This window comes from Pieris napi, chromosome 16 (genome assembly GCF_905475465.1).
Source record: "Pieris napi chromosome 16, ilPieNapi1.2, whole genome shotgun sequence".
Lineage (NCBI taxonomy): Eukaryota > Metazoa > Arthropoda > Insecta > Lepidoptera > Pieridae > Pieris > Pieris napi.
Window position 1 is genome coordinate 8849953 of NC_062249.1, and position 26367 is coordinate 8876319.

General features: G+C 31.1%; 2 protein-coding genes and 2 long non-coding RNA genes across 7 annotated transcripts in view; 2 read left to right on the forward strand and 2 right to left on the reverse strand.

Moving 5' to 3' along the window:
- Window positions 1–25853, reverse strand: part of LOC125057023 (sodium/potassium/calcium exchanger Nckx30C) — a 69223-nt gene extending 43370 nt beyond the window's left edge. For 2 of the 4 annotated variants that reach the window (XM_047660438.1, XM_047660437.1), the window contains exons 1-2: window positions 25163–25853; window positions 20701–20724 (exon numbers count right to left, since the gene is read on the reverse strand). In XM_047660438.1, coding sequence (XP_047516394.1) covers window positions 20701–20724; window positions 25163–25837 — 699 coding nt within the window. In that variant the 5' untranslated portion in view covers window positions 25838–25853. The remainder of the gene's footprint in view (window positions 1–20700; window positions 20725–25162) is intronic. The other 2 variants (XM_047660440.1, XM_047660439.1) reach the window with 2 other exon arrangements.
- Window positions 9007–10501, forward strand: LOC125057024. Its single transcript, XM_047660441.1, has 2 exons — window positions 9007–9183; window positions 9249–10501. The coding sequence occupies exons 1-2, from the start codon at window positions 9168–9170 to the stop codon at window positions 10403–10405; spliced, it is 1173 nt and encodes a 390-aa protein (XP_047516397.1). The 5' UTR covers window positions 9007–9167; the 3' UTR covers window positions 10406–10501.
- On the forward strand, window positions 13679–14268 carry LOC125057026. The gene is made up of 3 exons (XR_007118154.1): window positions 13679–13719; window positions 13821–14066; window positions 14223–14268. It is a non-coding gene; the product is annotated as an uncharacterized LOC125057026 (long non-coding RNA).
- On the reverse strand, window positions 15066–16706 carry LOC125057025. Its single transcript, XR_007118153.1, has 2 exons — window positions 16197–16706; window positions 15066–15095 (listed from the first exon to the last, which is right to left on the reverse strand). It is a non-coding gene; the product is annotated as an uncharacterized LOC125057025 (long non-coding RNA).
- Window positions 25854–26367: the final 514 nt, after the last annotated feature.

Below are 26367 nucleotides of genomic sequence, written 5' to 3' on the forward strand. Positions count from 1 at the left end.
CTTTATAACGAATTTCAAATGACCGAGCATTCTTTTTCGTTATAGAGAATTGCGTTATATGGAGTGTTGAGAATTAATAGCCAAATTTAACCAAAACAATAATTTCAAATTTTATTACAATCAATAGGTAAATTATTCTAAACACATATATGCAATTACCAATAACAAAGGCGTGACGGCTGTTGATGATCTCGGGTGTATTTCTTAGAAATTTTGGCACCTCAAAAGGTTAGTTTTGTAAGCTGATTATAAAAACAATAACACTTACATATGTTGTTGATGTCCAAATATGAAAATATTTCTTCGTAATAGAGAATGGCTGTTGCATTATAAAAAAATATGTATGGGTTTTGTGTTGAACCTCTTAACAACAAATAATCTAAACTCGTTTTACGTTATATAGAGTTCTCGTTAAAATGAATGACGATATAAAGAGTTTACATAGTATTTAATACTGAATGATTCATTATTAATTAAATCCCAAGCACTCTAGTGCCCTTAATCAATACCTGTACAGTGTTACTTAACGGAATCAAGCGCTTAATTAAAACTTTCAATGTTTTCAAGATAATTAACGATTTAACCTTCGGGAAATAGCATTACCTAGCTTTTGCCTGTTTTTATGGTTCTGTGTATTTTTGTGTAGAATTTTAGGTATGAACATTTTACAAGTGACTTCTAATGATTTTAAAATGCTGAAATATATATTATATTTACATAAACATATTATTAGATATTCATATCATATATCATAACGAGTAATGTTTCAATTAGGAAACATAACATAAACACATCGGAAGATAGAATATATGTAAAGATATAGTGGTTTTGTATAAAATAAGCAATTTATGCAAAAATTGTCCCTGCTCATCTTATATTACTTACTTGAAATTTAAATTTGACTATAATATTATTTTCAATGCTAATCATGTTGTGTGTGAGCAGTGTTGGCCTAGTGGCTTCTGCGTGCGATTCTCATCCCTGAGGTTCGATCCCCGGCTATGCACCAATGGACTTTCTTTCTATGTGCGCATTTAACATTCGCTCGAACGGTGAACGAAAACATCGTGAAGAAACCGACATGTCGTACACCCAAAAAGTCAACAGTGTATGTCAGGCACAGGATGATCATGAAATAGATTCAGACATGCTAGACTGAGTATGTAGCGCCACTGATTTTTTTAATCATGTAGACTGTGGCAATTTAATATAAGTAAGTATATTTGTTCTTTACCTATAGAATTGACATTGTAAAAAACTATATATCCATTTGTATATATGTAGGATCATGTTATAGTCTTAAAGTAACTTAAACATTGCTAAATTTAACTTATACTTAATTGGAGCTCGCCCGCACTTTAGGGATAGCTAATTTCTATAATTTCTTTCTATATCATGCTACTAATCTATTGTCTATGTTATGAGTAATAACTGTTAAAATGGCGTCAAGGCATGTGTGAATGTAATGAATACTAAATCAGAAAGATTTGCTTAGGCATGGCATACGAAAAAAAATTGCCTAATTGTATGTGTACACCCGTCAGTATATCTGTTCCTTTGACACATATCTTCGTCTCTGTGGCGCGCATTTTTATATTCAGAATCTTTATATATGACAATCTGTATTCTTTAACAAATTCGTCGGAAAGAACACCCACGTTGAACACGAGACAATCAATTAGACTCACTTCATTACGGTCATCTTTTTCTGGCAAATGGAGTTTATGCTGTGATTGAAGGAGACAATATAGTTAAAACAGTATTTACTGATTCTTTGTATAAACAAAGAGGTAATTTCACTTTCGTTTGAAAGGGTTGTATGTGGTTTTGTCATCGACAATCGATCTAAGACATGCCCATTTCCCCACCGTATTTTTAAAAGGCGACATGTAATCGATTTTTCAAAATCCAAAATTTGTATGTAATAAAACTTAGTACCTACATTATTCCTACTTATGATAGTGCTGATAAAATCTACATTCACTGGAGGTTAATCACGGCAAGTGTAAATAAAGTTCGGACAGTTTTGTTTTCTTTCCAAATATAGTACATATCTATTGTTAAGCTATGATGGTTAAAATACAGTGTGTTAGTAGAGAGACAAAATCATAACTGTTTCGTGACTGCGGAAGAGTTGCTGCATCTGGCATAGGACAAGACACGCTTCATGAGACTAACAGCCTATCTCCAGTAATGAAGCGACACCAAAAGAAGAATAATTCACTAGTAGTAATAGCAATATAGCACGAAAAGACATCAAAAATTACTTTTTGTTAAAACAAACACATTCCGAAAGTACTTCGTAATTAGACTTTTTGTGTTTTCATAAGAACTTTGTTTACTTACTTTAGAATATTTTTTGTTTAACTTTTAACGTAGCTAACTTTAGCTAAATGTTCTTTTAGTTTCGTATAAAATAATATGTATTAGTTTTAAAAAAGTATTTTTGCTATCGCTACAGCCGATATAAGTCCGCAATTCAATGTTATCGAAGGTCATATGTATTTACAAACATTATTAATTACTATCTTTTTAATATAACAAATTATATATTTGTAAATAGAATATCATATTGATAACTATTACTAGGCGTAAAAAATAATACATGGCAGATTACAAAAAAGAAAAAGAATTGAATTCCCTAAATTATTAAATGATAGTAATATCGTTCCTCCTACCCCTAAAATGCAAGAGCGACCGGAGCCCGAACGCGTACCTATCATGTACTAACCGAGGTGGTTTTAGAAGGTATTGCTCACCCAGTCTCTGAATAGAAGAGATTCTTATGTAAGTCCAGACTGTCCACTGGTAGTTTCGTAGGTAGACGCAAATATATTTCAACTTCGGAAATAAACAAAAGAAGGACTAACGACATTACTCATAAGCTATAAGGTTGACCTATTCCCGATAGATTTATTACCACAGTCTATGTTTATTCTCTATGAAAAGAAGAGCGAAATTTAGTGTTTAAATGTATTAATGGCCAAGCACCATAAAGCCTTTGTTCGAATTTTAAATGGAGTGGTTTGACTCCCACAGAACAATAATTGCGGTGCGTTTATTCGCCTACATTATTATATTCTTAGTTTATGATTTATTAGATTACATGCACAAAATCATAAAGTTACTGAAAGGGCTTTAAAATTAATTATGAGCCCAGAAGACTAAATTAAAACTGCTGTCCGATGGCGACGTGTAATTGGCAAAGTTCTCATGAAAATAAAGTTATCATTGTTAATAGAAAATTTAGAAGAGAAGTAGAAACGAAATAAATTCCTATTAATAATTAATAAAAAGAATCACTTTATGTGTCTATAAAAATGATTGGATTTAAAAAAAATGGTCCGTATTAATTCGAAAGAATCACTTTTAACTATGAATTGTTCCCATTTATACCTCTGTGTTCTTGGTCATTTGTAGTTCTTTAATACTCGTATTATTTAAATTGGGCCTTGACTAATTCAACGTTATATTAGACTTCGTTTACCATCACGATAGCGTATCCCTATTATTGATCATAAAAACGTAAATATAATTATATGACCCTAATTGTTTATTTCTTTTATCGGCTCCGTGATATGCAATTTAATACCTATAGGTATTTATTTCTTTAAGAAATACGATACAAATAAGAGGCATCAAGAGGTTTATTACAAATGATACGAAATGCCACGTCGTTTCAAAATGTCGCTTGTTTGTAATAAAAGCCAGAGCGAACGGGTGACGAAATTGAAAAATAAATCTTAAAGCGATAAGATAAATCTCTCTGAAATTCGGAATTGAATTTTTGCTAGTAACCTAAAATTACGTAATATAAAGAAAATATATTCGAAGATTATATGCAAAAAACGCTGAATTAATTGAAATATCTTTGAAAAATGCTCTAGAAAAAAGTGGGTTATTGTGAAATATATCTAACGTGTTATACTTGACCTGGCCTCAGTGGAGTGCTTCTAAAATAGCTTGAGGAAATGCGCCGCCCCAACAATCTGATAGTTTGCGTGATAACTTATAGTCTCTTTTATATAATGAAAGTTCATAATTCTAACTGCGTTAGGGTACGCCCTATCGCCTGATCCTTACAAGGCTACGTCTACTTTTAATGTAACACTTGCTCAGCCTACAAGGTAATGTTAGTCCATATTCTAATTCGTATCTCAAGCCATAATATCCTCGCGAACTTGTAAACAACTTTATAAGGAAAACATGGTTTGGTCTTGATACTAGATTAAGGTTATAGACGTTCTAGAAACCAGGCCAATGACTGCGTTATAATCTCTCCGCATCACAAAATTTTTGAAATACCACAAAAAATTAGTAGTATTTTTATCGAATAAGTGTCATTCTTGTAATTCTTGTCTATTGTTGTACTTTTTTTACTAGATACCCAATTAAAGTAAAAGTTACTAGTTTTTCTCATGTACGTGAATGTTGTAATGCTCATAAGATATATGTAAACCGTTAATTGAAACCTTTTGTTTAGTAAAAGTGTACATTCATTTTAAGTGTTCTAATTTCTAAGATACATTTTTAATATATTTAGGTTACAACACTCTTAACCTACATAATAATAATTGAAAATCGATAAGTAGAAAACAATTATTATTTGTATGATGATAAATTATTTTATTGTATTTTTCCAGCATGCGCAAAACTCTGGCTTTAACCGCGGGTTACTTTAATAAGGTTTAGGAACCTAGTTGGCCTAGTGGCTTCGATCCCCGGCTTTGCATAGCAAACAGTACTATATTAAATATTTGGTAGATGAGACAGTACTGAAAAAAATTCTGTGCTTTAGATAATTGGCTTGCAGAAATATAAATATTTAACTTTCGGCTTTATGACCACAATAGCCAGTTTTGGTGACGATTTAGGGGTTTGTAGACAGAAAATTTTAAACCTATTTTGTTTTATTATATATTTTTTTATAAATTAAGCTCAAGTAAAGAGTAGGCAGCATTAAATTAAATAAATATTTTGATTAATAATTAAAAGAGTAATATTATGGAGTTTATTGCTATAATGTAATTTCCTGTAGTAAGCAGAAAATAAAACATTGAATCTTTTCATGGACAAACATTAAAAAAATTAGCAAGAAAAAATAGGCCGCGTACAATTCTGACTAGAGTTCCGTACTACAAAGGCATTTATCCGAGGTTCGCAGCCATTTAAATTCCACCTCAACTAGTTTCTAAAAATATATAGAACAAGAGATATCACGGTGACCCATTTCGCAAACTTTTGGCCCGAAGCATCTCATTTCAATTGTAGGCCGTTGTATTTGCAAGGGGAATGTACTCTTATTGAAAGGAGATATAACACAATTTCGTGTAGCAAGCCAAGGGCCGATCTCGAAGAGTACTTGTAGACATTTTCCATGTATTGTAAACCCTCACAACATTTCTAATTCAATTTCTGCAGCGACAATGCTGTCATCTGCTTCTTTTTATTGTATTTGAACCCTCACTGAATTATGGAAAGTATTTTTCGTAAATATTGGGGATTCTTAAGTGTGGCAATACTGAGTGAGTCTGTGGGAACGCGGCTCAGAATATTTTATGATTTGTATCATTGCCGGTTACTTTAATTAATTATTTATTTAATTACTCGTATAGACAACAGGTGTGGGTAAATTCACTTTTTATAGAAAATGTACGGCTGGCAGCTATTGTGATTGATATTTTTTATAAGAGAGAATATTTCATTAAAATAAAGGTCTTCTTCGTTGGTATTTATTTTCATTTGTATCACTAGTCAAAGATTGCCTGTTATTATGTTTTTTATTGAATTTTTTTTTCAATTACTCAAATCCTATCGTGTTGTATTACGAAGTGCCATAGATATATATAATAAACTTGGCGATCAAAAAGAGCGGCGGAGAGTTTATTGCCAGTTCTTCACTTCCGTTCTACGCCCTTGATTTGAGAACTGGCAGTACATGTTAAATTATAAGCATTTAATGTATATTTCTTTTTTGACGTTCATAAGTGTACATTGTGTTACCTATATGAATAAATGATTTTTTACTTTTATAAAATTGTAGTTGCCTTGTTTGGTGAAAATTAGTTAAAACAAGTAGACCAATAGACAATATAAATAAAATTTAACTTATTTATTTATAACGCACCTAAATAAACAATACAGTAATTACTCGCTGTATTTATTTACCTTTATTCGAGGCAAAAATTCTGCGAACATTGAAATGATAAGTCACATTAATTTGCGCCCAAAAATAACAGCTAACGAAAAGCAGACAGCCAGTGTTCTTTGTGTAGCGTCGCGTCAGTTGTTTACATAAACCTGTCGGCGTTTACATAATTCCAGCGAACTCGGCAAACGTGCGATTTCATACATTTTTAATCCAACACGATTCTTGAACATAAACACTTCATTTGATAGCTTTGAAATATGTTTAACATTAATGATATAACTCTATATCGGCAAGTAATACGTAAGATTTCAATAAACACTATTTTGTTCAGAAATATTTGCGTCAATTTTTTCTGAATTACATCCTAATATAAAACTCAGATTAATTTTATCGTGGCGTTTAATAGTTTCGTTTAGTATGAAATATATCGTAGAGATGCTGATTCATGAATGTTCATTCATTTTAGTTTTTAATTATAGTTTTAAACTTTAAATTACGGTATTAAGATTGCGTCAATATATCATGGTTAAATATGACATATCGGTTTGTGGCCTAGTTGGTGCAAACATATATATGAAAGTTTTGGGTCCATACTCGGCGAAATAATATTTGAGTCGAGTTGGAAATCTTAAGTCAATAAATAGAACGCAAATAGACGCAGAAGGGTATGCCAGGTCTTTAATAAAAATGGCGCAGAGTTTCTTACCAGTTCTCAGCTTTTACTGGAACTTGTAGTAATTTTTATTTAGATCTTCTTTTTTTAAATATTGACGTTCATAAGTGTACATAGTTGCCAATATGAATAAATAAATTCTGATATTAATAACATGTATCTAAACTCATTTATACGAACAAATTATTACCAAATAACTATTATATATTATACATAATATAACTATTGTAGATAATACTATTATATATATATATATTACTAACCTAAACTCATGTCCGCATGCAACATATTTTTAATATTCAATTTAAAAGATTAATAATTTTCTGTTATTTTAAAATCTCGTTTAAATAAACGTACACAACCATATTTTATCTGTTTGAGAAATTATCACTCGGATTGCGTGATGAATCTCTCATGTTTTTGCGAGACTATAAGTGTTGATTAATTACCAATTCATGTTAAAAACATATTGGTTGTTTGTAAAGTAGGTTTACGATCGAGATGTTTACGTGATAACGTCTTATTGGTGATATAAGTTTTTGGGAAGTAAGGAATTAATGAAGATAACAATTTTTTCAAATTTTAAATTACATCTATCGTTTTATTCACACTTTTGATGATAAATTTCGGGTGTAAAATGACAAGTTTACTTATTCGACTATGATATACATTTTTCTTCATACATTCACGGAATGACTGGCAGCGCTCGAGATGAGACGGGAGATCGGTCCGTCTCTCTCTCGTTATACCTGCGATCGCGCTCGTGAGGTTTTGGTGTGACACAAGTTTCTGAACATGTCACCCGACTAAAACGATTTTAAAGACGTTATCACGTCAAAATATTATTTTTTGATTCATTTTTACTTTAATAAGTTATTTGGGTATGTAGTGTGGACTCAATTTCCGCACTTAGACGCATTTGGTCCGTTGTGCGTTAAGTCCTAGATAATTAAGCCCATCTAGCTCCAGAAGTTTCCTGGAAATTTCACAGGTTCACGAAGCGACCTCACTGCCCCGAGGATTTCTGTTCATTGGTAAGCCACAGCATTTCAGACTACGTGGATGACTGATTCCTCTGCGCTGAAACAGCCTCTGCACAAGGGACTATCTGTTGCGCCAAATGCAAAGAGATGTTTGTCAAGACAGTGACCCGTAATTGTCCCTATCGTTGAAAAGACACATTATTTCCTTTGTATTATTAGTCATTGTCATAGTAAGCTTCTATGCCAATCCAGAACAATTGTCCGGTACTCCAACCAGATTGGTTATATCTTACTAAGCTACTAGTTGCTTAGCGTCGAAGTATTTTTCTTTTTCTCATTAGTATAGATGATTACTTAAAGATGTCATGTGGAACATGGTGTAATTATTGCAGCTCCTTACAAACATTTTGTAAAACAAAGCTTATAAAGAGTGGCGCAGAGTTCATTGCTATCTTCTCGTCCGTTCTGCGCCCTTGATTTGAGAACTGGCAGTAAATTTAAATTAGAAGCATTTAATATCTATTTCTTAATTGACAATCATAAGTGTATATTGTTACCTAAATGAATAAATCATTTTGAATTTGATATTTCTGCCCCATTGGTAATTTACGGGACTTGAAAATTGAATTTTTACTCTGTTAATTTAGTGTAGCATTCAGTTGGATTTTCGAAACCTTTTTGCCGTCGGGTAAACATGAACATCACATTTCATTGACCCAGAAAAAGAACATGGAAAAAGTGAATTAACAAAATTTCTCTCGTAAAAAGCGTAAAGCGATTGTGTCGAGCCGACATTTCCTGACGTTTCTCACAAAGAAAATGCTATCTACCCTGAGGCTCATCTTCAAGCTAATACGTACTTTAAATTAAGGCATTAGGCTTGTTTATTGTATAAAACGTTAAATTTGCATATTGTATCTTCTTTTGGAACATCAAAGACGTGCAGTCTTTGTAGTATATGAGAAAAGGTTTTGGTAATTAATTAGGCAGTGCATCGTGATACTTTCGAAAAATAATTAGCATTTTTGCTTAGTGTCGTATTTGACAGCCCAACTGCTAATACAATAGGAATGTAGGGTCAGCAAAGATTTTTTACATTTATATAAATATCTATTTCTATTTAAACTTACGCGTAAAATGTTAATGGCAACGTTGATTATGAAAAATTTGACTTAACGTCATCGAAATGACACCGCTACTCAATCAATATAAACATATTGTTTGTATACTTGTATAATCCAATTAGAAACTTTAATCATTCATACAAAACGATTGCCTGTTTTTAACGACAATTTTTATAGTAAATAAAATATTGTAAAACATTAACTGTGTGTTGGAATATAAATTGAAGTAAAACTGAATGGATTTCGATTTAAGTAAGTTTTAGTTATATTTTTGATGTGATGAATCTAAGATTTATTTACCATTTTATTATTCACAGCCAAGGAACCATTACCGGACATCCCTGGAATTGATCTTTCAAATTATGTACGTGATCCATATTCATACAACCCTGTCGTATACATACATAAAAAGTTAGTACCTTATACTGTTGAAAACCCTAAATTGACCACTACATCAGATAAATGCTTACAATTCAATCATGAAGAACATGAATCTGTGTATAGAACTAAGCTGATAAATCCCAATAAAGATCCACTCGTCGAACAAACCATTAAATTCGCCAAGGACCTGATTCCTTTAACGATACCTCCAAACACCGATGCCTCCCCCGATCCTCTTTATTTAATAAAAACAAAAAAATGCCAGAAAAGAAAGAAAACTGAATGCAATTGTGACCAAGAAACTAATGCAACATACCAAAAAACAAAAGACGTAACAGATCTTTCCAAATCTCGTAATTTATGTAGCGGCCGTGAATCACTCAGCCGTTCATCAAATAACAACACTTTAGATGACATACAAGAAAACAGATCTTTAAATTGCTCATCATCTGACTTATCAGAAAAAAGAAACGTAAAAAGGGAAAAATTCTTACATAAATGTAAACAAAACGATGTCCAAATGATTGCTTCAGAATCGTTTGAAGCTTTAGCAGAAAATTTAAATTCCACCGGCGATGCTAAGATAAAAATACATCTTATGAATGAGAAAGACAAAAGCCTGCTCTGTGAAAGTATAAAAACGCCAGTGATTAAAGCCATACGAGAATGCATACAAGAGATACATAATACAGACGCAACAAACTTTGGTTGGCAAAATATGGTCGAGAATACATCGCAAAAAGTTGAAATCATTTTAGAGAAATTAGAAAAGATAGAGAAAAAATTGGAATCTTTTAATGACGGTGCTAAGATGCCTAGAATATCGAAATTGGAAGAGTTGGAACAAGATGTAATAACAAGGGATAGCACATCTGAAGAGGAATTGGTACAAATACATCTAGCAAGAAAAACGAAAAGCAAGCTAGTTAGAACTTTAAGTCCAAATCAAGAAGAAATAGAGGAAGGTAGTAGTAGAAAGATGGATCGTGGAGAGTTACCTAGTTGTTTTCAGTCTTCGTCTCAATTAAATATTAGACCTGAAAATCCTAGCCGCCTTCCAGCACGATTTTGTTGGACTGACGTTGGTAAATAGTTTTATACTTAATTTAATTTGAAGTATGTTTTATTTTGATGATATTTAGATTAACATGACGTTGTAACGGTGTATGAAATACATTTACTAATATTTTATTATTTTTTCGGAAAACCCATTCTATAATCCATAGAAGTAATTGTTATTTAAAAACCTAGGTAAAGGTTGTATTAATTTTTATTGAAAAGGCTTAATTTTTTACCAATTTTATTGATAAAGATCCTAACTGGGTCACGAAAAACAGCAAACTTATTGTAAATTTCTTATTAAAATACAAAAAAGTTAAATAATGTATCACTTACTATAAACAGTATTTAAAAAAACTGAAACGTTCCTATCATATCTATATACTTGTACAAAACCTTTGTGAATGTTTGGCATCGCACGGCCATCCATCAATAGATATTATTTCAAAGCATTCCAGATATTCTATCAATTCCATTCACAGATCTATCAATTTTAAGAAGACCTAAACTGAATGTTATAAATAACTGGAATATTTTCATACTATTATATTAAAGGCTGATAACCTCTTTGAAAACATTTATCAGATTAAGGTTATGCAGATTTTAAATGGTTTTCATTGATATTGTAAGTAAACGTAGTTTTATACATATACATCATTGCATACAAAAGCCAAGTGATTTAACAAACTATTATTTTCTTAGATGTCATTTGATAAGTCATGCATAGTTTCATTTTTCACCCTGGTCCGGGGAAACAAACATTTCTATAAGAAAGACAATTTTGAAAGAAGATAACTTTTGCCTCAAGCCTCCGAGCTCTTTTACTAATCATATTATTTTTACAACTTTGAAACATATTTTTAAACAATACATATATTTCTCGCACATTAAGCACTTACATTCACTACAAGCTCTTTGTTTTATCCCTTTCATTTCCACAATGATGGAAAGAGACAGTCCGGTATGCTACCCAAATGGACTACACAATGTGAGAAGTTACGAGTCATCCCTTTCATACGATGTGATTAATTTTCCCTCGCTAAATCCACTAAGTAATTTGGAGCGCTCCCGGTTTGGGAGTATGATTGATTCCCTAATCAAATTCTTAGATAGGATAAAAGTAATTTTAAATAAGGTATAAGTCCTGATAAATATGAAACGTCGTAGAGCGAAAACTAACTTATTATTTGATTAAATACATGTATTAAAACCTATTTGAAACATTTTAAGCTCTATATCTAATTCCTTTATTAAGAAATATTTTCTTAGATAAAATATGTGATATATTGAGGCTCTTGAAATCTCCATAATAATGTAACATATTTTAGTAATATTTTATTTAAGACATAAAATTACGGTTTACCTATATTTGGATGAGTTTGCACTCGTTAAAAACAAGCAGAGGTTGAGGTATAAGGTATATATGATTAGTGATATTCCTAAATGGTTTATTATATTTTATGTATAATCTTATATATTTTACGCACTATTTTAACAAAATGCACACTTACATTTTATACAAATCGCGTGTTTATAAGCAGCTTTATGAGGGAACCAGTTGAAATAAAATAAAAAAAAAGTTTATTACGGAACATAAGATACATGTATCACTTATTCCCACGTCATTAAATTTGAATTTGTAGGCATCCCTACTCATCGGCAAAGAACACAGAGGGTATAGGCCGAGAGAAAAAGCCGGCGTAAAAAACTCTCGGTACTCTTTTAGAATAGGAAATCAAGTTGGTAGTTGTGTAAGGCCTAATACAGAACAAAACCTCATTACGAACAACACGCCTAAGTTCATGACCAATTATATGAAATATTAAATAACCTGTTTATTGGGCATTCGTTTTAGTCAAATCGAAACCGCGATAACAAAAATTGGGTATGCCGAGCCCATAACGCTCACTGAACTGACGTGATTATGATCTATGACTTATTATTAAAGAAATAACTGGTGGAAAACTATACTGAATTTTTCCTCAATTTAAGGTAGGTTTTTAAGTATATAATAATATTTTGTTGTTTGACTAATACCCTAGTTTTCTAGTTTAGGTTATTATGATTATTTATTTCTCGATAAATAGGGTTTTTGAGGGCTGTTCTTGTGTTCTCTATTGATCATGAATATTATATGTTTTAACATTGGTAAACAACGACTGTTCTGCTTGAGATTCAATAATAATAGTTTTCTTGTAAAAATACATTGTTACTGTTAATTTCAATAATATTTTTTTTACTTTTAACCCAATTTTTTTTGTTTTTATTTTTTTATGATACAGCAAACAATACATACAATTTACACCCCTCTACGATCAACCCCTATTTTTTACTATTGTAAATAGTTTTTTTTATTCAACTAAAAAATGTTTCCTAGAAATAATATACATGGCAAAACAACGTGTGTGTATGTGGTTAGCTAGTTTTTTTTATAAAAATATTTTTCCAGTTTTTCATTATTTGTGCAAGTCAAGTTCATTACTATACATTAACTGTATAGTTCTTATGCTTAAGCTAATGAAAAAATTCCTTTACAAGTGAACTATGTTCTGATTTAAAAAAAAATATTTAAATCCGTACTCTAACGTGTTAACTGGGTTGGAAAATGTTTAAGCGAAAATCGCTTAACGAAGTCCGAACTTCAGTACAGCCCTGCGATTCTGTAACTCACTGTTAATCCGTGAGTCCACTACGCAGTAACAGCGCTCCCTTCGTCACTGACGTAATTTTTGAAATCTCATGGTATTCTGTTAAGAAATTTTACATTACGTCTTGATAAGTGGAGGTAGGTAACCTAGTGAGTTGTTGTCTATTAATATCGTGACAATTGACTCATTTTATTTTATAAAAAGAGTTAATTGTCAAAATTTTCATCATACATAAACAAAATATTTTTAATAAAACAAAATAGAGAACAAAATGGTCGACGTTTGAAATAAAATTAATAATATTAAAAAAAAGATAAACTGCCCTGCTATTCTGTAACTCGCTTCACACACTCTCAGCGCTGAGTTTTGCTGTCAAATCGTTCGTTTCGGTGTCATGTTACAATTTGGTATTCTGTTAAACAATAACCGCGACAAAAGCGCCGCTCAAATGAGATTGTTCAAATTTGGAACTAAAATTTGGCACTGCTACACTTACGCTCCAAAGTGGTTGGTATTTGGTATTCTGATAATGCCATTTGACATCTCAACTCATTTAAATGTTCATTTTGTACGTCAAATTAAAAGTTGCTCTTCCCTCGCTGAAATCGTCATTTACCAGTGAGTTAGCCATTTTTAGCGAAGTTAAAACTTGTTTTATGTGAAAATATTCTAACATAGGACAATCTATATGTATCTTGGGGTATGTTTATAAAATAATATTTATAATACAGCATTATTTTACGAAAAAATTATATATATAAACATTAAGCTTCGTGAAATAGAACTTTGTTATTGTTACAGAAGGCCCGTTTCCACTTTAAAAGTTTAAACCTCTATTTCAAGAAATAAATGATGTAAACCACTAAAAAATTCTTAATATAATATCTATAGATGGCGAAGAAAATGTAGGCACGAAACGACCAATTGATTTCTCGGCGTTGGTTACTATCGCTCTTTTCCAATACTCAAGAAATTATATGATGTTGACGAAACCTAGAACATATGCTGCTGAGATGAACGAAGAGTCTAGTAAATAGATGATCTAAGGTAAACATTTTGATTATTTTAGCATTAAAAATATAAAAATCTTGTCTCCAGCAGAGATAAGTCGAACAGAAAACGATAAATATGTTAAGATAGGTAAATTTTGTAATATATTTGTATTTTTCTACTATACTAAAATTATAAATCTAATAATTTCAGAGATCCCCAAATGTTCAAAATTCCTGATAGAAAAATACATTCTGCCTTTGAAGATGAAGAATATTACATTTGTATCATACAACAAGGCCCCTGGATATAAAAAGACACAATAGTGCAGACATTTTCAAATTATTGAATTTCGACTACTTATCCTTCAATTTATAATAAATGATAACACAGTACAATTTCGGTTCCTATATTTTTATAAAATATATTGATATAACATTAAGGTTTTGGATAAAAACATTATTCTGCTTTACACAAGTATGAAATACCATCATTACATACATGATGGTTTAAGTACTTATTAAGCTTTTTTAAATTTATCGTTCATAACTATTACTTTTTACAAACTAATTAGAAAATATATTAAAATAAATATATTTGTCTACAAAATAAAGTAGATGTTATTGATTAGCTCTATGTGAGGCTGGGTTTTAATTAGTTTTTATTATACTTAAGTTTGTTTTACTGAAAGTTATTTTGTAGTGTGTTAAAAGTTTACTATAATCATTAAATTAAATGTTTAAGTTATTATATTGTTCTTTTATTCACCTATAAAGTAACATGGCTTATATATTTTTCATTTCGGCTTAGCTATGTATTTAACTCGGTTACTACGTTTTCTATAGGCAGTCATTAAATAAGTGGTAGATTTAATTAATCATTTTATTAATATAATATTATTAGATACAAAAAAAAATATTATGAAGTACACAATTATCTTAAACACGGTAATACAATTTTTCATATAAAAATCATAGTTGTCCAAACTGCATTCAAAATAGATTAGTGGTCTCGGTTTAATATCTCTTCTTAACATTTCAATAATTGGTCATTTTCTTCCTCATTCTTGACAACTACCACTGATGGCTGTAATACAATGATTATCTGTTAAAATTGTAAATAGGGAAATGTGGTAGGTCACTGTACTGACACAATAATATTGCATAGCAATTTAATTATTGTAAAGTTAAGGTAAATAATAAAAAAACTTGCATAAAACACACAAAAACTTATATATGGGATATCTTTGTATTTCTAAGTAAAGTATCTTAAAAACATGTTTGATAATATTATAACTAAGCCAAATATTATTAAAAGTTTTATGGTAACAAGGCTTAGTAATTTCGCACAGTATTTGATTCAGTACTATGAATAAAAAAAATCTTGAGCAAACCTATATTTAGACTCAAAAATCCAAATCCAAGTATGTACTTTAAAAACAATTATTTATTAATGAAACAAATCCAAGACCCATAAAGGGTATGTTTAGTTTTAAAGTGTAGTCAGCAGCAATAACTATCTTTTGATTGCTTCATTAAATAAGTTATGGCTATGTTGTTTCCAACATTTAAAATTAACGTTGATCACTCTAAATGGTATGAATTTGAGCAATTGAAAGCTTATATATTTGATCCAACATACCTAACATGATTATTTATACTTGTATTCTGAAATCTGAACAATTAAATTAAATTCAACTTCATCAGTTAAAATTAATACTTCTTATATTTCATGAATGGAATTTGAAGTTAGGAAACCTAAAAATATTTTTTTATTTGACATTTTTAACCAATAATTTCATTATTCTTTACAATGTCGCTTCGATTTAACCTATTACATTTGACTTCAAATTTGCCATCAAACAAACAAACTTTGTTAACTGTTTTACTAGACACTACTTATTCCTATTTATTTACTATGATAGTTATTATATTCCTAAAATAGTTTTAATAGAATTCAGTTTTTATGAGTGTTAGTAAAAACATAGGTAATATTGTTGTTGTGTGTTTGACCTCTGAATCACTTAAAAAGGTTGCAATAGTAGTTTCATGGCATCTAAAAAGTACCAACACTTGCACTTACACAAATGAATAAATATATAAACACTAATTTTTCTTTTTTATAGATAGGTACCCTTTTATTTTATAATTACTCAACAAAATATTATCTGAAAACATTGGTATTAACCTTGGTTACCTTTAGTAACATTTTGAAAATTTAAAACACCTATCCATCCTGTTTACTTTGAATCCGTAGCCCATTTGCTGAGAGAATCACTTTAAGCGTGACATCATCTTTTATCTTTTTGTTAAGATAATATTCTTAAATGTTTTACAATATATCCAGATGTTAGGTATCCCTTGTTTCGTGCTGAAACATAATTAATATTTTTAAGTTTCTGTCGCTCATATACACCACGGCTGGTCAGTTGTCGGGTAAATACGAAATATAAACTCTTAATTGGAAGTTATAAACAAAATACGTAATTTTGTTTTATTAAAAATATTTTGCTTATGTATGATGAAAATTTTGACAATTAACTCTTTTTATAAAATAAAATGAGTCAATTGTCACGATATTAATAGACAACAACTCACTAGGTTACCTCCCTCCACTTATCAAGACGTAATGTAAAATTTCTTAACAGAATACCATGAGATTCCAAAAATTACGTCAGTGACGAAGGGAGCGCTGTTACTGCGTTATTATTTTATAAAAAGAGTTAATTGTCAAAATTTTCATCATACATAAGCAAAATATTTTTAATAAAACAAAATTACGTATTTTGTTTATAACTTCCAATTAAGAGTTTATATTTCGTATTTACCCGACAACTGACCAGCCGTGGTGTATATGAGCGACAGAAACTTAAAAATATTAATTATGTTTCAGCACGAAACAAGGGATACCTAACATCTGGATATATTGTAAAAAATTTAAGAATATTATCTTAACAAAAAGATAAAAGATGATGTCACGCTAAAAGTGATTCTCTCAGCAAATGGGCTACGGATTCAAAGTAAACAGGATGGATAGGTGTTTTAAATTTTCAAAATGTTACTAAAGGTAACCAAGGTTAATACCAATGTTTTCATATAATATTTTGTTGAGTAATTATAAAATAAAAGGGTACCTATCTATAAAGAAGAAAAATTAGTGTTTATATATTTATTCATTTGTGTAAGTGCAAGTGTTGGTACTTTTTAGATGCCATGAAACTACTATTGCAACCTTTTTAAGTGATTCAGAGGTCAAACACACAACAACAATATTACCTATGTTTTTACTAACACTCATAAAAACTGAATTCTATTAAAACTATTTTAGAAATATAATAACTATCATAGTAAATAAATAGGAATAAGTAGTGTCTAGTAAAACAGTTAACAAAGTTTGTTTGTTTGATGGCAAATTTGAAGTCAAATGTAATAGGTTAAATCGAAGCGACATTGTAAAGAATAATGAAATTGTTGGTTAAAAATGTCAAATAAAAAAATATTTTTAGGTTTCCTAACTTCAAATTCCATTCATGAAATATAAGAAGTATTAATTTTAACTGATCAAGTTGAATTTAATTTAATTGTTCAGATTTCAGAATACAAGTATAAATAATCATTTTAGGTATGTTGGATCAAATATATAAGCTTTCAATTGCTCAAATTCATACCATTTCAAGTGATCAACGTTAATTTTAAATGTTGGAAACAACATTGCCATAACTTATTTAATGAAGCAATCAAAAGATAGTTATTGCTGCTGACTACACTTTAACACTAAACATATTTGGATTTGTTTCATTAATAAATAATTGTTTTTAAAGTACATACTTGGATTTGGATTTTTGAGTCTAAATATAGGTTTGCTCAAGATTTTTTTTATTCATAGTACTGAATCAAATACTGTGCGAAATTACTAAGCCTTGTTACCATAAAACTTTTAATAATATTTGGCTTAGTTATAATATTATCAAACATGTTTTTAAGATACTTTACTTAGAAATACAAAGATATCCCATATATAAGTTTTTGTGTGTTTTATGCAAGTTTTTTTTTATTATTTACCTTAACTTTACAATAATTAAATTGCTATGCAATATTATTGTGTCAGTACAGTGACCTACCACATTTCCCTATTTACAATTTTAACAGATAATCATTGTATTACAACCATCAGTGGTAGTTGTCAAGAATGAGGAAGAAAATGACCAATTATTGAAATGTTAAGAAGAGATATTAAACCGAGACCACTAATCTATTTTGAATGCAGTTTGGACAACTATGATTTTTATATGAAAAATTGTATTACCGTGTTTAAGATAATTGTGTACTTCATAATATTTTTTTTGTATCTAATAATATTATATTAATAAAATGATTAATTAAATCTACCACTTATTTAATGACTGCCTATAGAAAACGTAGTAACCGAGTTAAATACATAGCTAAGCCGAAATGAAAAATATATAAGCCATGTTACTTTATAGGTGAATAAAAGAACAATATAATAACTTAAACATTTAATTTAATGATTATAGTAAACTTTTAACACACTACAAAATAACTTTCAGTAAAACAAACTTAAGTATAATAAAAACTAATTAAAACCCAGCCTCACATAGAGCTAATCAATAACATCTACTTTATTTTGTAGACAAATATATTTATTTTAATATATTTTCTAATTAGTTTGTAAAAAGTAATAGTTATGAACGATAAATTTAAAAAAGCTTAATAAGTACTTAAACCATCATGTATGTAATGATGGTATTTCATACTTGTGTAAAGCAGAATAATGTTTTTATCCAAAACCTTAATGTTATATCAATATATTTTATAAAAATATAGGAACCGAAATTGTATTGTATTGTGTGTGTTATCATTTATTATAAATTGAAGGATAGTCGAAATTCAATAATTTGAAAATGTCTGCACTATTGTGTCCTTTTATATCCAGGGGCCTTGTTGTATGATACAAATGTAATATTCTTCTTCTTCAAAGGCAGAATGTATTTTTCTATCAGGAATTTTGAACATTTGGGGATCTCTGAAATTATTAGATTTATAATTTTAGTATAGTAGAAAAATACAAATATATTACAATATTTACCTATCTTATTTATCGTTTTTTGTTCGACTTATCTCTGCTGGAGACAAGACATGATCAAGACTGCATCGAAAAATTGGTTCTAGGATAATAATTATATTTTTAATGCTAAAGTAATCAAAATGTTTACCTTAGATCATCTATTTAGTATTTACTAGACTCTTCGTTCATCTCAGCAGCATATGTTCTAGGTTTCGTCAATACCATATAATTTCTTGAGTATTGGAAAAAAGCGATAATAACCAACGCCGAGAAACCAATTGGTCGTTTCGTGCCTACATTTTCTTCGCCATCTATAGATATTATATTAAGTATTTTTTAATGGATTACATCATTTATTTCTTGAAATAGAGGTTTAAACTTTAAAAGTGGAAACGGGCCTTCTGTAACAATAACAAAGTTCAATTTCACAAAGCTTAATGTTTATATATATAACAATTTTGGAGCGTAAGTGTAGCAGTGCCAAATTTTAGTTCCAAATGTGAACAATCTCATTTGAGCGGCGCTTTTGTCGCGGTTATTGTTTAACAGAATACCAAATTGTAACATGACACCGAAACGAACGATTTGACAGCAAAACTCAGCGCTGAGAGTGTGTGAAGTGAGTTACAGAATCGCAGGGCAGTTTGTTCTAGAATTCCCAAGTTATCGGTAACTTTTATAGGTAGAATCAAACTTGTTATAGAAATGTTCAAAAACAACTTGATTTAGAAGTTTTATCTCGCTACAAACATATCAGAGCGCAAAATTGCCGTGCCTTTGATATATTCCCTCATATGAATCTTAAAATGGCAATACGCCAAATCGTATAACTTCAAACTGCTAAATACGACGAAATATTAAGGTGCATAAATATAGTAAGCATTTTTAGCATTTGTATATTATGCAACAGTACAATGGTTGCGGTTTTATTCAAACAATTGAATATCATTTGTTAAACTGTGGGTACAGTTTCTAAAAAATTACGATATAAAATAAATATAATTCATTTAAAATAAATTTCACTTTCATGTTACTTTCTAGAGCCTCTGAGGAAGTTAAAATTTACATAAATCAATTGGGTCTGCCGTATAGCTACTAATCGTGCTGTATTATACGTAAATCAAGACATATTTATAATTAATAGTTATAATAAATACTTAACAATAGATAATCCTACCTCATCATAGCTTCCATTATTGAAGCAAGCCTAGAACGTGCTTCATTATAATAATTTTAAAATGGGTAATAAATACATGCTTTTTTGTGCCGTGCTTTTTATACTTTGGGTGTTGCTACTGTGATTGCTTTGCCCTCCCCTATTAACGCGTAAACACCGCGCAGGTGTTCTCAATTGCATAAATGAATGCACAAGCATATCATGCAGTTTTGGTAGTCGAATATATTGCTATATTACATATTACTTATACAAAGCAAATTTGTATCTACCAGTTGTACTATATAGTTTTAATTCTCGATAAAAATGCAGATTGAAAAAATCATACAATATACACTTACCATTTTACAAATGTAAGCAAGCCGAAGCTTTAGTAGAAGCTGAAGAAGAAAAATAGAAAAGAAAAGATGCTTAGAAGAGGCAACAACTCACCAAAGTTTGAGCGGCAGACTGGTGCTGGAAAAATAGGCTTCAGTCAGTTAAGCCATTATAGTGTCAAGGAAAAACGAAATCTTTGAACCACAGAGAAGATTAGTATACGTATAGACTATAGAGTGATAAGGCCTGGTGTTGCATAGAATCCTAAGTAACGACAATACAAGTTTAGGCGCGAACTAACCCTCCCATCTGTCAAATGATCAACGAATTTTGACAGATGAAGGCTTAATTCGGACATAATCTTGCCTTTGAATTTCAGCTGAAGAACACAAAGCTTATATCTAAAATTGTCAATGCGGTGGTCGTATTAAATAAATGAGGATGTCATTAATCTTGAATGATTTAATCGATTTATTACAAGGCCTTAGCGCTCGTCATTATAATATATCTTGATCGCTGTGAAAGATAAAAAGGAATAATAGGTTTGTAAAACTAAACCACGTATAGCTTAAGAAAGAAAAGAGCGTATTAGATAGAAATCATCATCATTGTTTTAAAGTAAAATTATTTTGGAGGTTGGCTTTGTAAAAAAATATAGTCAACTTAAATAATGTATTACTATATCTCGAAATAAATCTGATTAATTACAATACTATTCAATAAAATACTACTTTGTCTCTTATGTAAAAAAATAAACAGTAATGAAAAGACTTTAGTATCGAAATGTACGGTAACCTCTTCTTCAGTATACAAAGCAACTAAATTTTATTCACATTATTCACTGAAAAACTGGGAATTTCAGTTAAGAATCAGGGCATAGTTCAAGAACAAAGGGACCAAAATTCGAGAACACTCGAAATCTTTATAAATTACTGCGGACGTTCAATAGATTTTACTTCGCGATATCGCAGTCGTAGTACAAGTTCAACATTTTTGAAGTGAAAACTTCTTTAGCGGCGCTGAGCACTTTTTTGTATGGGTAAAAACTTTCAAACTTGCGTCAGGGTCACGTGATGCTGATCGAAAAAGCGTAAGATCGAGGGGAAGGGAGAGGAACTAGTATCTCCCACTCTTTCTACCGTGCCTGAGTGTACAGCGTCCCACGCGTATCCAAGGATGGTGACAGCTGATTGCTTGACTGTTGTGTAGTAAATACACTGTTGTGTATTCGTAAATGTGAATTGTTTAAATTATGGAAATCGAACAAAGTGAATCTATTAATGAAAAAAGTGATGATGAAGTAGTGAAAGAAAATGAGTAAGTACTTTATAAATTACTAGATGAAAAACTCTTACTTGGCTTTAAAAACAAAAATAACTAATAATAATAATAATAATTTATATAATTTTTTGTTTTTTAAATAACGATATAATATTATAAATTGTCATATTTGTGTACGATAGCGCAATAAATAAACATTGTATGCTACCTCATAAATGATAGTACTTTTATACTTATAATTAAACACAACGTTAATATTGAAGTTTTCACTTCTGCCGGCACTCCCGGAGTGCTAGTGTTTTTTTTACGATATAATCAATTCTAAGACCCTTTTTTTATTAATATTAATGTACCTAACATGGATAGAACTTTCATGTTATAAATAAGACATAAAAAAGATCGAAATACGTCTGCATTTGTACAGGAAATTAATGAAAAATTTATTCTAATTCTTGGTAATTTTAATGTGTATTTCACGTATTCACTAAAAACAATACATTATTAATTATATGTCTGACGCCAATGGAATAAACATAAAAGATATATAAAAGGTACGGTCATCTTAGTATGTATATAAGTATATATAAACAACAAATAATAGACATAGTAGCTTCATTAAAAACTTCCGTATTGGCAACACGTCTTCTGTGAACTAAAAAATATAGACCGAAATTATCCTGTCATGTAGAATCTGGCTATCTTCCAAACGGTCCTGGGTACTTTCAATAACATTGGCCAAATGTTGAATTTATGCCCATTTGCAAGCTCGGCCACACTTAATAGCCGGTTGAGGCCAGAATCGATAACGAACTTATGTTTCAACTTTGACAAGGCGATGAGATTTGTTCTATAACGAAGTCACTTCTGTTTTCGTGACAGTTTTTGAATTGGCTGTGCACCACAGTGACTAGGAATTAATATAAAAACGGAACAATGTTTTAAAGAATGAGACATATGACACTGGAAATTTTTTTTTAATTTCTGGAATGTAGCGTTACTCGGGGATATTATAGCATTCTAATGGTAACCATTTTGAAATCGGTCCAGTAGTTCGTTATCATTACCAAGTAAATACTAACTATATTTTTATAAAAAAAAAACATATAGATCTTGTTAACAGCAACACTCCTATTATCACAAAAATGTTTCCAAATAAACAAGTGCGAGCGCAATTAATTACGATTAACTTCGACTAGCGATTTACAGTCCCTACTAAGTTCTGTATGATCTGTATTTCTCATTGTTTCTATTCAGAACAGATGATTTTATACTATTTTAATTTTTCTCCCTTTTTACAGATAAAGTTGTCTTCGTGACATTTCAAATGTGTTTTTTATTCTCGCAAATGCAACGCAGCTTTTCATTAATTGCGAGATGACGTACCTACAAGCGCGCTTCAAATGTTATTCACATTTTAAGTTTTTATTATGTTTAATGATGTTCTTTCTAGTAGTGCATATTTTACTGTACTCGATTTTATATTTAGTTTTGATAGAACTCATCAGTCTGACCAGTATGTTAAATATGATGTGTTTAGGCGTAACAAGTAAATTTCGTAAATGTACAAATTGAGACGATGTTTCATATCAATATATGATTTATTTGAATGTGGTATATTTTTGGGAAACAATCTAAGTTTTAACAACATGCGTGTTAGTAAATAAGGAGTTAATTTTTTTCCCTGTCCAGTTGATAGGTATGAAGGCAGTTTAGTTTTTTAATTATGTACTTAAATTTTATAAGCAAGGCTTTTAAAATAGGTTTTTTAAAGTGTCTACTTGAATAAAACACGTCGAAAAAAGTATGATTTTTTTTACACTTTTCGTACTTGCACGGAACCTAAACCATTATTGCATCCTTAAGCGTACCAATTCTTAAAGGCCGACAACGACCTCGCGAGCCCTCAGGCATTGAAAGTGTCCATGGGCAGCGGACTTAACAGAAGGTAAGCCTCCAGTTCTATAAAAAAAATATTTACATATTCAGTAAAAAAAACTACATCGTATTATTGACGTAACTACATAGTCAATTCAACGTAATTGAAACCTACGGTACCTTTTTAAAAGTGCGAATATTTATCAAAACAGCAATAAATTTATTTCAAAATAACGTCGCTTATTAGTATGTACATATTCAGTAAAAAAAACTACATCGTATTATTGACGTAACTACATAGTTAATTCAACGTAATTGAAACCTACGGTACCTTTTTAAAAGTGCGAATATTTATCAAAACAGCAATAAATTTATTTCAAAATAACGTCGCTTATTAATTAAGTAAAATCTTTTTTAAAAATCTCCTCACCTGCGTTAATCCGTGTTAAGCCGTACTATACATCATTTTAATAGCTTGGCTATTACGCCCAGGCTTAAGCCATTACCCTATTACGCTACGTAACCAACGCTACGGCGTAGGCTCGAAGAACCACGTAGCCCCGAAGATTCGTAGTGACCTTAATGTGCAAAATTTATTCATTTAACTCTTTTCAAACGTTTAATATCTTTATTATAGCAAGAGCTAAATGTGAATTTTAAACGCTAGAATCTGGATTTTTTAAAATATAACTAAAGATTTGGATGAATACTTTAAATAATAAGTTTTGTAATTCTAAGTAATTCATAGTCTATTTCAATTCATAGTGTGTACAATATTGCACATACGCCGTACTTATATGAAAATGTGAGTATTTATATAATAGTCCACGAAAAATATTTTATATCTTGGTCATTTTGCATACTAATATTGATGATTGTAATTTTTATAAACTTATATGGGCGTACCTCAACCGTAAAAGGTACCCTTTTAACCACTTCAATAAAAGTACGGGACATTAATCAGTTGAATGCAAAAATACCCACGTGATCACGTTAACGTTATGTAAGAGGCAAGACAGGGCGTAGTAGTAGCCATAACAACGCATAACAAACACCCCTTATAATATAAACACCTTTATGGTAATTTGTTACTCTATTATTTATTATTATAGTTTAAAGATCAGATATATATGTTAGAAGTTTTATATCGTGAATAGATTAATATTGTAGGGCTGCGTGAGATTAAAGGCAATCGTTGAATTACATATGCTAATAGCTATAATACTAAATAACAATGATAACACGACATCGATCTAAATAGCCACTAAACATGAAAGGCTTCTTCAGGCTCTAATCTTTTCCTAATTTGGATTACAACAGTACAATAAAAGCGCATGAACATGTAATTGTATCGAACGTTCATGACAACTATTATTGGACCAATTGGGAGGTGCATGCGGGGCTGTGCGGGCGAGCTCACCGTGGGCATCAGCTGGTCTGTACTCCTGACTCTCGTCACCTTGTTCTTATATATCAGCTTCTTCAGCGCCTTCTCCACCGGCTGGTTCCATCGCATGAATAACACGTACGCTCCATACAACGAGAAAAGCACCAACGCTTCTTGCCAGTAGATTTCATTATCACGGAAACAGTATATCAACACGAGGAGGCTGATCGAATAGAAGGTGCAGTCGCGGAACAACGGCCACCAAGTTAGGGTAAGTGTAGTGCGCGAAAAGAGCGCACAAGCACCGATTACAAAGAGAATATTAAAGACCGCGGATCCAACAATCGTCCCGATTCCGACGTCGTCAAAAGAAACGAACACTCCAATGATAGAGGTGAAAAGTTCGGGCGCGGAGCCTCCGGCTGCCATGAACGTAGCACCGGCGACATCGTCGCGGATCGCGAGCCTCTCAATTATCACGTCTAACGCTGGCACGAAAAACTCGTCGCATACTATGGCCAGAGCAACGAACATGTAGCCCATGCCAATGATGTGGAAGATGACAGCTCCAGAACGTCGCTGCTCTTCGGTGAAGAGGTCAGTGGGAAAAAGAGGAGCTTTCTCCTCATCAGGAAATGAGGTGGTGGTGAGGTTAGTCTCATTTGCCCGCGCCGCCGCTAGCAGCGCCAGCAGCAGCGCGCCTCCCATGCCGCGCGGACGGCCGCTCCGACCACACTGAAGATACTTCGTACGCGATTTCAGTGACTAGGGAGGAGATTCGATACAGGAATCGAGTTTAGTATCGATGTTTAAATAGCAGCTGCGTGGATGGTGACAATAGGAATAATAATTTGATGAAAAAAAATTTTTTGTATTTATTATAATAATATTAATAGATTACAACTAAGAAGTTTATTAATGCCCGTTAAATTTAGATCAAATTAAATGTATATTAACTTAACTATTTAGATAAAATGAATGCCTATTAATAAAGTTGATGTTTAATCTTATTCGTTGTACATTAATTATGTTATAAACATACTGATTTCCGCGCTGTTCGCATTCAACGCTACACAACCTACTATCGAAGCAAAAATTTGTCTATGGTTCCATAGACAACAATCGATTATAAAAACATCGACACATCGATTGGTCCCCTCTCTAGTCCGCACCCAGGCACCGCTCGATAGACCTGCACTGCGCCGCGCCGTCGCTGCCCGTTCGCTTCAGAACTGCAT